At 37.0% G+C, this 15601-nt stretch overlaps 2 protein-coding genes across 3 annotated transcripts; both read left to right on the top strand.

Annotated features, from left to right (window-relative positions):
• Positions 1-539: 539 nt before the first annotated feature.
• LOC136218827 (zinc finger protein ZAT1-like) lies at positions 540-2203 on the top strand. Its single transcript, XM_066005952.1, has one exon. It carries the CDS (start codon positions 842-844, stop codon positions 2201-2203), a length of 1362 nt encoding a protein of 453 aa, XP_065862024.1. The 5' UTR covers positions 540-841.
• Positions 2204-8968: 6765 nt separating this feature from the next.
• On the top strand, positions 8969-14300 carry LOC136208592 (uncharacterized). Of its 2 annotated transcripts, XM_065999648.1 has the most exons (3): positions 8970-9541; positions 12814-13338; positions 14070-14300. In XM_065999648.1, exons 1-3 carry the CDS (start codon positions 9203-9205, stop codon positions 14079-14081), a joined length of 876 nt encoding a protein of 291 aa, XP_065855720.1. In that variant the 5' UTR covers positions 8970-9202; the 3' UTR covers positions 14082-14300. The 2 variants fall into 2 exon arrangements, with proteins under 2 accessions (XP_065855713.1, XP_065855720.1); XM_065999641.1 differs by lacking the exon at positions 14070-14300 and having other exon boundaries at positions 8969-9541; positions 12814-13535.
• Positions 14301-15601: the final 1301 nt, after the last annotated feature.

Below are 15601 nucleotides of genomic sequence, written 5' to 3' on the forward strand. Positions count from 1 at the left end.
TCTTTCATCTCTATTATTCTTCCCATAAACAATTGACCACTCAAAAGTATACTATCCCAAAATGACTTCATAGTGAAGCAACTGATCAGTTTCAAATAACATCCGCACATTGACTACATTAGGGTTATACAAAACCCAAATCCTGCTAGTTGAAACACAAGAGTTACAAAACCAGTTCCAATTAGGTAACCTAAATCCAGCCCAAACCTTAGCTTTATTACCATCCCTAACCTGAGCTTCAAGAATACCCAACGCACGCACACAACCTATCTTTGGCAACAAGAAGATAAGCTTCATGTTGCTTAAGACGATCATTAAAACCTCTTACATTCCAATACTAAATCTTGAAAACGCACACGATGTTATGTTAAAAAAATTGTTTTATTTTTCAATATTTTCTTAAATCTCTGATTTTGTTTCTTTTATCTTTAGTTACGAAAACCTACTATAATTTTATTCTCTAAAAAAAAATTAATGTTATAATGTCATTAATGAAATTAAAAAAAAAAAAAATTAAAAAAACTGTTTTGCCCCAACAATCTTGTAACGTTTACCATTAAACCATTCTCAAGCCTCAATCTCGTAACATTTACCATCTACATGAATGCCCTTGAATAGTTTTCACACTATATAGTGAAAACCCTCAATCAAGTCTCTGAAATTTTCTTCTTTTTGATCTGTGTCTTCGTCGATTCCTCTGTTTCTTGAACTCCCTTATGCTTGTTCCCCTGGAATGTGGCATCAAAATCTTCCATTTTACTGGAAAGTTTGATCCTTTTTGCTTCTTCTTTTGATCTGAAATTCTTACTTGTTCCATTTTCATTGCTGAAAAATACATCCAATGGAGCAACAAGATCATGAAACCAAACATGTGTGTAAATTCTGCAATGAGAGTTTCTTGAGCGGAAGAATCTTGGGTGGTCACATGAGGAATCATTTAGGCAGAAATTCAGCTAAAGAAAAGGTTAAATTTGAAACCTGTGATATGGGTATTGAAGGCTATGGCCTAAGAGAAAACCCCAAGAAATCATGGAAATCTTCAGACTTCAATCACACTGATGATACTGTCACATTGCAAGAAAATGTGAAATGCAGCGTTTGTGGCAAACAATTTGGTTCACCAAGATCTCTTCATGGCCATATGAGGCATCATTCAATCGAAGAAAGGAACGGAGTTCGATGCAAAGAATGTGGTAAAGGTTTCCGGAGTTTAAGATCTCTCACTGGTCATATGAGACTGCATTCCGGGAAGCAAAAGATCGCCGGAGAATCAATGCCTAATCTGATTTCAATGACTTTACCAGATTCTGATACTGTGAGTCTTGTACGAAAGAAGAGATCAAATCGAATGAGGTACAAGGCAAAGGCTACTCCTAATTCTTCCTTTTCTAGCTTGAATGAATCTGTTTCTGTTTCTGTTTCTGTTTCTGATTTTGAAAATGAGCAAGAAGTGGAAGAAGTGGCTATGTGTTTGATGTTGCTCTCCAGGGGCTTGTATGAATTGGAGGACTTAAATGAGGGAAATGGGATAATTGAGGAAGAAGGAGATGAGGTTTCTTATGGTAATGAATCTGGGAGGAAGAAGCCAAGGAGGGAGGAGGAGGAGATTTTGGACTCTTGTGCTTCAGATTCTAACCATAAGATCTTAGAATGCAGTGACTGTAATGAAGAAATGAAGGTGATTGCTGAATCCGAAGTTCCAATTGAATCTGAGATAGAGAAGGGGATTGCTGAATCAGAAGAAAGCCATGATCTTTTTACAGAAGAAGTTGAATTTGATGAAGCTAATTGGGGAAATGTAGAAGATGATTTGAAGAAGAAGAAGAACGAATTCGAATGTAGAATCTGCAAAAAGAAGTTTGGCACATATCAAGCACTTGGTGGGCACCAAACAGTTCACAGAACAAAAAGCATAGTTTCAATGAAAATTGAGGGTAGTAATGAGACAATAATAAGCAAGGAAGATGCAATGGAAGAGGAAGTGACAAGTAGTGAGCAGTCAAATAAGAGAAAGGAGCATAAATGCCATATCTGCTATAAGAATTTTGAGACAGGGCAAGCTTTGGGAGGTCATAAGAGAGCTCATACTGCTAAAACTAAAGAAGAACAGCAGACTATAATTGCAGGATCAATTGGAGAAGATGGGTTATGGTTCAACCATGAATCACTTCTTAAGCGTAAGGATGCTGTTATTAGCTTCTGAAGTTTCTTTCTCATCTGGTGATTACAGCTTTATTTCTCTCAAATTTTATGTCTTTAATCTGTTAGTTTCATTGTTTGATTTTGGAATTTGGATGCTGGGTGTGAGGATCTATCTCAGTCCTCTATGAAGCAAGCAGATTAGGCTTTTTCTCATTCTTTTATTTGAACACACACACAAAAACATGTCAATAGTTTTGCTTTGAAGAATTTATAGTGATGATAGAATTTTTTGATTTGCAAAAAATAAGGTTGTTCTGATTGAAAAGAAGTTGATATCATAGTTTGTTAAATGTGATGTTAAATTGTGCAATTCCGTCAAAATTTTAGCTCTTATGTATAGAAGTTTAAATTCATTGTGAACTCTTATAGATTTGTTTGTCTTGACCTTAGTTAGTAGGAGTGAACAAAGTATGAAAATAACCGATAACTTAATTGAAAAATGAGTTTAGATGGTTGTTTATTTAGATTGATTCGGTTCGTTGAAATTAGGATAATTTGAATATCTATTAGGTTATCTAAAAAAAGTTGGTATAACTGAAAACTGAACAAAATTATATATGAAATATAATAGGATTAGACATAGATCAAAACACGTGGTTTTGCTATAGGACTAATAATATATACTTTATTATTATTATTAAAGGTGTATAACGGCTAGTTTACGAAAGAGAGAGTATAAGAGGAAAAAAACTTTGGTTGAATTATCAAATTTTATGGGTTACCTTTAAAGCTTTACTTATTTTGATGGATTAATAAATAAGTGATACAATAGATATTGGTGCCAGTGCGCTTGAGAGCATATAAAGTTCCAAGAGGAGATAGCCTAAGCGTGTTCTTAGTGTCACGGGGCCAGTCTAAGGTACCCATGTGGCGCTTACAATTCATCTAACTACTTCCTCAACTCTGCTAGTTCTAGAAGCACCATTTGATACAAAGCTTTTGCTGGGGCTTTTGTACCCGATAATCAGTCTAGCATGATTAACATCTCGTTCGAGGATTCGAGGGACGATGAAACTTCCTTCCGAGTCGTCACCTGCAGGAGCTACCAAATATGACGCCTCTCCCCTTTTTATTCCCTTTTTAAACTGTATTGCCGAGATGCACTTCTTCTCTCAGATTGTGCTCATTGTTATCGGTATAACGCACAGATCATGGTTCATGAAAAGAAGACAACTTGCTGACACAATGGGGATTGCAAAGCTTTGTTTCAGAAAATTCAATCCCAAAACTACATCAAAGTCATCCATCGGTGCGATTGTGAATCCTATCATGCCTATCCAAGGTCCTAACTTGCAAGGTACATGTTGTACCGTTCCAACAATAGATTGAGTTGGGGAATTCACAACCTTGATCTTTCCTGTCTCTTTCAATACATGTAGGCCTAATCGATAGGTTTCGGTATCTGCAATAAAATTATCGGTGGTTCCCGTGTCGATCAAAACTCTTGTGTTCTTGCCATTAATGACCATTTTCACATACATAAGTCCCTTCTCTATACTAGCTTCTGTTTCCTTTATTTGTATCTCCAAGGCTCCCAAGAACCGAAGAGATCCCATCACAGAAGGTTCAGATTTTTCTCACTCTCTTTCCCTTGTGACACTCTCTTCTTCTCGTATCGCATGTAATGCAACAAGAGATGACTGTTTGGGGCAATTCGACTTCTTGTGCGGTCCTCTACAAATGAAACATGCCAATGATTTAGGTGTATAAGACTGATTTCTTGGTGGGAAGTTTCTTGAAGGTTGAGTGTTGGGATATATAGTCCTTTATGGAGAATTTCTTCTTTCTGAGTTATTCCCTGGGAAGGGCCGATGCTCAGAGTTACTAAAATTCCATGTTCGCCTCTCATTTCCTAGTGAGGGGTAGTTTCGCTCACCTTCCCCACTCAGAGGTCTACTCCATTTGTTATCCCTGAAATCTGAATCTGCACATGAAGGAAACTTCCTCTTTATATTATTCTAGAAATCATATAGGCTTTCAGCTGCTGAAATCGTTGCGAAAAGATCTTTAGCTCCCCTTCGGGTCAGCTCGTGTCTCACCCACGGTTTTAGGCTCTTCATAAAGCTAAAGAACTTATCTTCCTCTTGCATCTCCGGAATTTCTAGGGTAATGGCCTGGAAACTTCGTACATATTCTCGGACAGTATCGAATTGTTGTAGCTTACTTAGTTTACATCTGGCTGTAAATTGAACATTTTCTGGAGAGAACTGGGCTTTAAGCTCTTATTTGGAGTCTTCCCAAGTGTTGACTGATCCCGAACCTATTTTACGTCTCCACAAGAGTTTGGCGTCCCCCTCTATGTACATCGGTACCACTTCTAGACGTTCCAAATCCAGGCTTGTCTTTGTAGCTGCAAAATAGCTTCCCAAATCGAACAAAAAGTTGTCCACTTCTTTTGTGTCTTGATTTCCTCCGAAAGATTTCAGGTCTCGAATTTTGAGCTTTGCGTACCCCTAGTGACTTCCCCCAGTTAGGGATAGAGATTCAACTTTCATCTACACTTCTTCCAAATCTTGTCTAATGGCATCAATCCATTCTCCTTCTTTCGCCCATATTTTATCCATCACATCGAATAACTTTTTCTAAGCAGCTTCTACATGGCCCACAGCCGTCGTAAGCTTATTTATCTCTTGTTCACTTGTAAAATGAGCATTCTCATTATTTATGTTTCTCCCTTCTCCTCGAGACACACCACCCCCGAAAGATTGACTAGTTTGGGAATTGTTTTTCGCTATTACTTCCTGAATAGCATTAACATTCGTCATCACGAATTCAAAAATTTCAGTTTGGGCTATCATTGCCCTAAAGACATTAGCCTTAGCCACAATGGCTTGAAATAATGCAACATTAGCCCCCGTGGCCATGAGTGTTATAGTTTTTGACACCTCGGCCCATGCCGGATTTGTTTTTTCATCTCCACTTTGAAGTTTCAGCATTGCCTCTTCAAGGCTATCAATACGCATGTCAATTTCTTTAGTACTGGCTGTTGAAACACCTTTCCACATGATTTTGATTTGACGAAATTATTTAAGTTAATCCATGATCAAGGGACAATTAAATTTAAGTGCTTTGATTTAATTGTACTAATATGTTGGTTCAATGTTGAGTATAAATATAAATACAAATAGAAATAAAAAGTAAGACAGGACGAAGTCAGCATAAGATCACAGCACAAGCTGAGTAAAGTGGAACTCAGCTAAAAGAAGATAAGTTATCTTCAGAACAGAAGCTTAAAGATCGAGCTAATCATCGAAGCTGAGTGGAACGAAACTCAGTATCAAAAGTAGAAAAGTCTTCTTGAGAACTGTCGTGCAGAACGAAGCTGACCATGGAAGCTGAGTTAAAGAGAACTCAATATCTGTATTAGCAACAATCGAAGACAACGGCTATCAAAGACAAGCTGAGTGATCTTCAGGACAACACGAATGATCCGTTTGCTAAAAGACAAGATCCGACAACTGTCTGCACCAATCCAGAACCTTGGAATTACACAAAAGCCAATTTCGAGATGCATGGGTCAACTGTTCGTTAGCTAAAAGATGAACTGGCACAAGAAGACGAAACCTGCAAGAAGAAGACAAGCCTGGCGACTGTGGAAATTCAGACGACAGGATTGGCCTGCAAATCTGAAGCTGACCAGGGCCTTATCTCAAAAAGGAGCCGTTTGGATCAACGGACAAATCTAAGATTCAAATCATTTCTGCTTCAGACCTCAACTATAAAAGGACATGATCATTCTTGGATCATTAGCTGCTTCACAACAAGAGAAATATATACAAACAAAGCACATTAAAACAAAAAGAGATCTTACACCAATTTTCTATACTTGTGTAAAAGCTAGATTGATTTTGTAATCATCTAAGGTGTTCTTCATCTGAAAAGAACAAACTTGTATCAATTGTAAATTGAAAGTGTTGTGCTGAATATTTGGTTTTAAATACTCAGTGGTAGAGAAATCTAAGTGTTCAGTTATAGCACTTAGTAGGCGTTGAGTAGACGAATAGAGGAAGGTACTCTTGCATATTCAACTGCCTTGTAAACGGTTTGTGCTCTACCTTTAAAGAGCTCAGTATTGGATTTAAAAAGCCCAGAGGGATTCTGGGGACTGGCCGTAGGCGGAGAGGCCGAACCAGGATAAGTCGTGCTGAGTAATCTCTAAACTTTCTCTCAATATATATATATATATCTGTATATGTTGCTTGTTATATTTACTCGGCATACAAATTGTTTAAACTAACACTGAGTAAATAAGAGTGCTGAGTTGGAAGCTGACCACGAAAGTGTCAATTCTCAACTCATATGTAAAATAGTTCTAGTCAACATCTAACTAGAGCTGTCTTACGCTACAATCGGCCGTGCTGACCAAAGCTGAGTCAATAAACTCAAGAAATTATATTAAGTCAGCATAATTAAATTTGAAAAAGTTATATTAGTTTCTAACCCCCCCTTGGAACTAATCACACAGGACCAACACTGGCTACATGGCCTTCTCCAATTTCCCTCTGGATTTTTAGTATTGCCTCTTCTAGGTCTTTAATCCGCCTACCATGTTTGACTGCTGCGATAATTTTTTTGAGATCGAGATCCTTGAACCGCCTCTCAAGGGCTTCCATGCGTTTAGAATTGGTGATTGACATGGTCTTTCCAAAGTATCGTAAACTAGGCTCTGATACCAAATGTCACGGTGCCAGTCAAAGGGATCCGTGTGGCGCTTACTTGTCTACCCCGAAGTAAGCCAACTAAGAGGATTAGATCACCTTATCTACAATTACCATGCATAGGGGTTAGACATAAGCTATATATATGGGAGATAGTAATATACATACTATATAATCATATAGGCAACCATTACATTCATACACAAGCATGGACAATATACAAGGCACACAAGAATGAAAAATACGCAGATGATGTTATTCATATATAAGTAGCAGTGTTACATCCAAGAGGTCCCATCCCATAGTAGTAGGAGGCGACTACTTGAGATTGTAGAATGCCGACATACCTAGTGACAAGTCCAATGTGATAGGTCACTCCCCCTACAGTGTTTCCTATACCAAGTCGAGGTCTACGGTCAATGACCAATACAATGTTTGAATGCTACACTAGAGTCACTCTTCCCTCATTACATAATATGATTACAAAGATAGTCCCCCCTTACACTAGAGTCACTTTTATAGGAAATAATGGTTTGCCATTATTTCTATTAATTTTCCCTTTATTCCTCATTCTAGAATAATTTGGGTTGTTATCACTTTCCATGCTAACATCCTCTCATCCCGTATTGGTTTTGCCTCCCTGCTCTCCCAAGCCAAGTGAGGAACCTGATTTTTGCTTGCTCTGTGCACCCGCGGAGCTAGCCTGATTGAGGACCCCAATATTTGGATTAGTGTTCTGCTGGTTCTCCTGAAAGAGAATCCCATCTGCTATTGAAACTTGTTTATGGAACCCCTTATTAGTCTGTGTTTGATGGCATGAAGCATGCCACCTTGACCCTCCTCCTACGCTGCTTCTGTCGTCACCTGGTTCCCTCAGTTCCCTGACTTTCAACCACTCCCCCCACTCCTTTGTCAGCTCAGTTCCCTGACTTTCAAAGAGTCTTCCATAGAACCTATCTGAATGACCCAACATTCCACAAAGATAACATAAAATGCCAAGTCTCTCATACTTGAATTTTATAAACGACCATTCATCCTTCGTTCGACGTATCTTCTTGTATCTCTTTAGGGGCTTATTGACATCAATTGAGACTTTGATTCTCATATATTGTCTGAAGATGCCCAGGTTATTATTCACATCATACTCCAAATACTGACCTAGGAACTCCCCCAATTGCCTTCCCACATTCTCTGACATAGCCCCCACTAGGAGCTCATAAATTTGCACCCAAATATTCATATAATCCAGAGAAACGGATTCAAGATTCGTACCTTTTGACCAGATGTTCATAATCAGCATGTAATTGTCGAACGACCAGGGACCTCCCGCTAACACCCTATCCCGATCAACCATATGAAAGAACTCGAAGCCATACAGGTTCGGGGCTAACTCATGGATCGAAATCCCTCTCCCTGGACGCCAGAGGTTCGCCAATTTGATTTTCATGGCAGGAAAATTAACCAGTTGTCTGTTACAAACCTCTCGACGAGACATAGTCCCTCGTCGCTCCTTCCCGCTTCACTCACGGTAAGCCCCAAATCCAACCCTTCGCCCTCCTCCTCACCAATCTGCAGGCTATTCATCCCATCTTCCATCTCCGATCTACCAAAAGCTTTGCGCAGCCTCGCAACAAGAGCACTCCGACACCTTCTACTTCAAAACCTCGGGCACCACTACTCGAGAACTCACTGAATCAGATTACGGGACAAAAACTCTTACGAAGCGAACGAACGAAGAGACGAGAAAACTCTCACACAGCGGCGGCGGAGAGACTTAGAGATAATGAGATTTTGCTATTTGTAGTCTTTCTGTTCCTTTTTGTAGCAGGGCAACATTGTTCATATTAACAAAATGTGTTTAATAAAAATCGAAATTGACATCTCTTTAACATCCTAAATTTGTTATATTGGTTGTTAAATTGGAAGGAAATAGCTACCATATAAAAGGTAACACCGTTTCCCTCATGAATTGAACTATTTCAATAAATTGGAGTAATTCAATTTATCCAAAGCGAACTGCAATTTTCACTTTTGATTTGGATAAAAAAAAAAATTATGATTAAAAATATGATATATAGTATGAATCTGAAAAAGATTAAAAAAAATGGTACTATGTTTTATTAAAGGGTTTTTCACAAAACTATTTTAGGTAATTGATGATATCCTCGTTCCTCTCTCTCTCTCTCTCTCTCATTCTCTGCATCTGCAATGTGACAGAACAGAACTAGTGATTACATAATTTTGTTTGGGTGCACAATTCAACATATATGAGCAAAGGTACAATTCGTTTCTTGTGATTCCTTTTCCTCGTGAGAAAATCGCTGTTTCATCTTCTCAATCAAATGCATCCTAACCCTAACCCTAGTTCTAATCCCCAACCATCAGACCCATACTACTCTTCTCATCCCTCTTACTATTCTCAAAACCCTAGTATTCCTCTCCCCTTCCCTAATGTATTTCCTGACCCTTCCGCTGCCCCCTCCACCACTGACCTCAGACCGCCTGGGGTTGACTCTTACCCCTCAGTGACAGCGGTTCCGCAAGTTACACAGCCTCTTGCCTTGTCTTATCAACAGGCCGATGCTTCTGGGTACTATTATGACCACAATTTGCAAGGTTGGGCTGCTAAGGAGGCTGTTCAGCAATATGGAACTGACTCCACTGGATATGTTGGCGCTGCTGTAAGTGGTTCGTTTTCTATTACTTCTTCGAGTTTTCGTTTTTCTCCCCTTTTTTTGTGCGGAAACAATATTATATTTACTGGATCACTAGAGATCTCTTCCAATTTCGGATGTTTAGATAAATGCACTTGATTATAAGTAACATTGAGGATTTTAATAGTAGCAGCCGTGATTATTGTGGTATAAGGTCAAAATTTGCCTCTGAACATTTGTTGTAACTGTAAATATACATTAACCTAATAAATGTTAAATTTTTGTTCTTAATGTTTCCACGTTGGAGCAATTTTCGACTAGATAATGGTATTTGGCCCAATTTTGTTCCATGTAACGGAACTCATCATAAAACAAGATTGCTGACTGCCCAGTGGCAGAGGCACGAGAATTCTGCGCACCCAAGCTGGGCTTGTTCTATCTCTGCCCCCTTACATCTTAATCTGCGAGGGTCTTGATTGCACCACCAATAGATGAATTGGATGAAGGGTTGTGCATTTTTTTTTTCAGCCCAGACCAAAACAGGGTTGTTTTCGCCTGGGTAGGCGCAAAAGAAATTAAGCCTAGCCCATATGGGCTGGGGTTTTTTTATCGCACTCAAAGCAGCATAGTTATTGAAGGCCTGCATCGAGCTCAAAAGGAGCTAGGCTCTTGTCAGGATTAGGATTTCTGACACTAAGATTAGGGCAGAAAAGATCTTAGGAGAAGAGAAGAATAGAGAAAGAAGAGAAGTTTGAGAGAGATCGAGATAAACAGAGAAAAGAGAGAGAATTTAGAAGAAAGAAAGAAAGAAATATTTCATTAATCAATTGCAAAATGAATTAGTACAGGCTCATTCTCTTAAATAGGGAAAAATGGAAAAAGAAAGTAAAGATGGCCTAACAAATTCATCTCTCTAATTCTAACCTACCTTAAATAGAAATAGGAATCACAACCTACCTTAAATCACCCTAATAATTCTAACCTACCTTAAATAAGAAAAGGAAATAAAACCTACCTTAAATCACTCTAATAATTCTAACCTACCTTAAATAAGAAAAGGAAATACAACCTACCTTAAATAAGAATAGGAATTACTGCAATTCACTAAATAGATAGAATGACAGCTAATGATGGTAAAGAGCTATTTTAATCCTTCTTCTTTTGCACATATGTGACAGCTCCAAGCATTTCACTTGAGAAGCGGCCAAAATGCAGACTCGCAACTGAGTGCTTCTTTTTGAGCCTAGGGCCTTGCCTAGGCGCAAATTTAGAAGCTACACACTGTTTTTTAGGGTTCCAAGTTAAAAAGATGATGTTTTGATCTTAGTCTTTTTCTATTACCCATATGATCTACAACTGAAATTAGATATAAATAATAAAGGAAAGAATATTAAGATGACAGGAATATCACAAAGAACAATAGAAAAATGCTACTCCGTTTCGAATAGATTAGAAATACCGGAAATGGAGACTTCATACTTGATGAAAAGTAGTTATTAGATTATTAGTTAATTAATGTAGAATTTGGTTGAACTTTAGTCTTTTGATGTGGAATTTTCATCATGAATTATGATAATGGAAGAGTTAGTAGTTAATTTGAAATTTATTTCATGCATTTTATGATTAAGATTATGGATAATTGGATATTATTTAGTATTTGACTATTTGTTGCATTTTAGAAATATTAATTGTTGTTACTTAGGCGCGCGACTGAGCCTTGTGCCTTTGTGCGCCTTCAATAACTAGGCCAAGCAGTCAAGGTCTGATTCCGCCAGTACCTGTGCCCAAAATTACTCCACGTTGGAAAAGTTAAGGACAAAATTTTATTATTTCTTAGTTAGGGGTATATTTGCACTTCCCAAAAACGTTAGAGGCAAATTTAGACCTTATCCGATTATTGTTGTAGAAAAAAATATTAGACCTTATGAAGAACCCACAATTAAAGCCTATTCATTTCCGAAATCTGAATAAAGATTGTTATTAATTAGCTTCATAGAAAGCTATTTTCTGCTTTTGCAATTCAATTTTGAGATTTTTCTGTCTTTAATTTCTAGTAATATTTTCTATCTTCAAAGTTGAATATATAAAAGCTATGAGGCAATGTTGTGGTGGCTGATTAACATTCTGATATAGTCAAATGGTATCATTATAATTTAAAACTCTTCTTTATCTCATGCCTTAACTAGTCTTCTATTGACTGTTCTTTAATAATGTTGAGTGATGAGTACATGTGAAGCATACTAAGTGCGCACTAGAATGTTGCTATCATGACCAGATTTTTTCTTTCTGGACATGTAATTACTCCATTCTCTTCAGGGGAAATGATGTTAGTGTATAGGACTGCTTCTAAGGTGCAAAGGTGTCTTTTTTTTTTTTTTGTCTTGTTGTATGCTTTGATTAAAATATTTTTTGTTTTCTGATAAAGCTAAATTGTCGCTCGCTGTTTTTGATGTGAAGAGTATTTGAGTGGTAATCTTTTATTTATGGACCTCAGTGTGTGTGTGTGTTCAGTCTGATTAGTTAGCCCTATGAAAACCTAGATGGTGTCAATTATAAATGACCGTCATTGAAGGGGCTAAAAAAAATCTCATAAGATTGAGACAGCTGGCAGATTCAACTAAATTATGTGTGGTGTGGGTGGTGATACAATCATACAAGTTTCATGTCAGGATTAGGATTTCTGATAGTAAGATTAGGATTTCTGACAATAAGATTAGGATAGAAAAGATCTTAGGAGAAGAGAAGAATAGAGAAAGAAGAGAGAAGATTAGAGAGAGGTCGAGATAAACAGAGAAAAGATAGAATAGAGAGAGAATTTAGAAGAAAGAAATAAAGATTTCATTAATCGATTGCATAATGAATTAGTACAGGCTCATTCTCTTAAATAGGAAAAAAAAGGAAAAGGAAAGTATAGCTAGCCTCCTACATTCATGGCCCTAATAATTCTAAACTTACCTTAAATCACCCTAATAATTCTAACCTACCTTAAATAAGAAAAGAAAATACAACCTACCTAAGGATGGTAAAGAGCTATTTTAATCCTTCTTCTTTTGCACATATGTGACATTTCATTGTCCGACGTTTTGTGTCGCGTATGCATGTGTTTATTGGTTGCGCATATATTTAAACTCAGGATTACATTGGTTGGGACAGTCACAGACCTTGAGTTTTTGGGATTGAGCTCCTAGCTTCTTTATGGTGGAACCTAAATTTTGTTACTTTTGTTTCTATTTGCACATTCTTTTGCAGTTTCTGTATTACATTAGCAAAAGAATATTAAGATCTCATTGTATATGCAGAATGTCTCAGTAGCTCATAATGGGATGGAACAGTTAGCTTTAGCACAACAAGCACCTACCGTGTGGCCTAACTATGCATATCAGACTCAGGGAAATGGAAACTCGAATAAGCGCCAAAAGAAAACGAAGGTTGTTCAATCTGCATACTGTGAAGTATGTAAGGTGGATTGTAACAGCAAGGATGTACTTGACAAGCATAAATTGGGAAAGAAACACAGGAAAAATCTGGAGAAATTGCAGGTAGCTGCTGCTGGGCCCAGTGTTTCTTCAGCGACAAACCCCTCAATTGGTCCCCAGTTAGACCCTAAAAAGGCAACACCTAGCAGCATACAAAGGGCTAAGAAGAAAGCAACAACACTAGAAAATTTGGAGACAAAGAGAAGAAAAATCGTTGCGGGCGGGGCTGCTCAGGAGGCAGTGAGAGTATGTGCGATTTGTAATGTGGTATGCAATAGTGAAGGAGTATACAAGTATCATCTTTCTGGACGGAAGCATGCTACGATGATGAAGAAACACATGGGTGGAGTAAGTCTGGTTGCTGCCACCTAAAATATAATTTAGGATTAAACCCATATTTGGGCCCTATGTTATCCAAAATTGTCATTTGGCCCCTGTGGTATTATTTGATAACATTTGCCTCCTCGAGTATTCCCATAAATGACATTTAACCCATTTTAGACTTAATATCTTAATAAATAAGGAAAAAATTAATTGCTTATTTATCCACATATTAAATCTATATGATTTTTTTTAAATCAATTGTCATGTGTATATTTCACTTATAAAAAATTGCGTCATGTAGTAAAATTTGACAAATAGGTTAGTTTTTCATCCAAAATGGGTTAAATGCCATCTATGTGAATGACAAAATTTTGAATACCATTTGGTTAAATATGGGTTTAATCCTATAATTTATCTCTATAAGATTTGACAAGCCAAGCACTTCTTCTGCAGTTGAGTGCAAATAGACACATTTATTATTGTTAAGCAAATAGATGCTTTAGAATCCTTAAGTTTTAATACATGGTGTCTTGAGTTGCATAACTTGCTCTCTTGTTTTACCATATTTTGCATAATAGTTTGTATATGCATAATTTTTATTATTCTGTAGGCATTTTTGTTTGTTTATTTAAAGAATGGCACTTGTGAGCCTTAAATCTGTCTCTTTTGTGTCTTTCTCCTTATTCTTTCCTTTTCGCCCGTGGATTTCTTCATTCTATAGGCTTTCTACATTTATGGTTTTTTCTTTTTCGCAGGGTCAAGTATGATTGCTGGAAAACTGGCCTTAAGGTTTTTGCAGCGGCCGTATACAATGGCTCTCCCATCCGAGCCGTGTACAATGGTTCTTCCTTCCGAGCCGTTTATTGTTGTACACATTTGAACTATAAATTTTAGGGAATCTTTTCATGTAGCAGTAGGTATTTAAATGAAAGGAACACTCAGGCTGGAACTTGGTGAATTTGATGATTACTAACACATTCAAGATAGATGGTTTGTTATTTGGTGTTATAATGTGGGGGTAAATTACATGTGTGATGTATAACATTGGCTTTGTATCACATTTTGGTTTATAATTTTCAATTTTGCACGATTAAAATGTCCTACTTTATGGGGTACAATTGAGAAAAATGATTGGTCAATGTATGTCAACATGCCACATTAAACATTAGCGTTTCTCATCTCATCTTAATTATTTGAAAAAAATGATACAGTACTCTTAGTTATTGAGTTCCCCTCCTAAAACCATTAAATACTCTCTCCTTTATCCTCTCTCTCTCCTCCATTAAAGTGCATCTCTGCAACCTTTTTTATTTTTTATTTTTTATTTTTTTTTTTTGAAATACACCTTTCCTTCGAGAAACCATTGATAGACCATCTCAGTTCTCATGGGAAATAAACTTTCAAGGGCAGCTGAAAGCATTTCTTAATCTTCTGTTTTTGCTATCGAACGGTTGTCCATTGCGGATTTTATCAATTATAATCCATCTAGTCCTTTCCCAAGTAGTATCTAATTGTTCACACACATCTTGAGTAATTAAATTACAATAGAATGGATAAATTACAGGAGAAAGAAAATGGTTAAGAGAAAAAAAAGGAAAACAATGGGTATAAAAGTAATTTAATTTTTTATGGTCTCGCTTCTGTTTTGTTAGGAGATGAAAAGTGCTGATGTGGCGGTGTTTACCCGTCATTATTCTCGGCTGTACACCATAGTGTGAGACCACATATAAAGTCATACACCATGTATGTAATTTATCCGTACAATGATTAAAGAAACCATCCAAATATTTTTTTTTTGTAAGCCAAAATCTCTCGTACTATATTTCTGCAATTTCAAGTGGAAAGATTTTGTTACTTTTATTAATCCTTTCTTTTTGGAATCCATTCTGCCTAAATCGTGAATAAACTGAAAATCATGTTATTGTTTTCGCACATTTCGTTTTACCAAGATCTTGCATCATTGATCCACAAGTCATTACTAAATACATTGACTTTACAAACTTCTATCTTTATTGATGAAGTACCTGAATCTTCAAATTGAGACACATGCCATTTGCAAGAGTTGTTAACCTAGCGAGAACAATTCAAACATGCTTAGGAGTGTATATGGTCAGTTAGCTAATTCATTAATGAACATGTGATGATATTAAGCATGTTGTGTTTATGATTGGTTGAAATATATTGAGTTTTATGGAGAGTTATTCATGGCAGATCCTTCAATGGATGCAATTTTCCTAGTATTCCTAAGAAGAGTTTTTTTATAGTGTGACGTGATGATATTAACCAT

Source organism: Euphorbia lathyris, chromosome 1 (genome assembly GCF_963576675.1).
Source record: "Euphorbia lathyris chromosome 1, ddEupLath1.1, whole genome shotgun sequence".
NCBI lineage: Eukaryota > Viridiplantae > Streptophyta > Magnoliopsida > Malpighiales > Euphorbiaceae > Euphorbia > Euphorbia lathyris.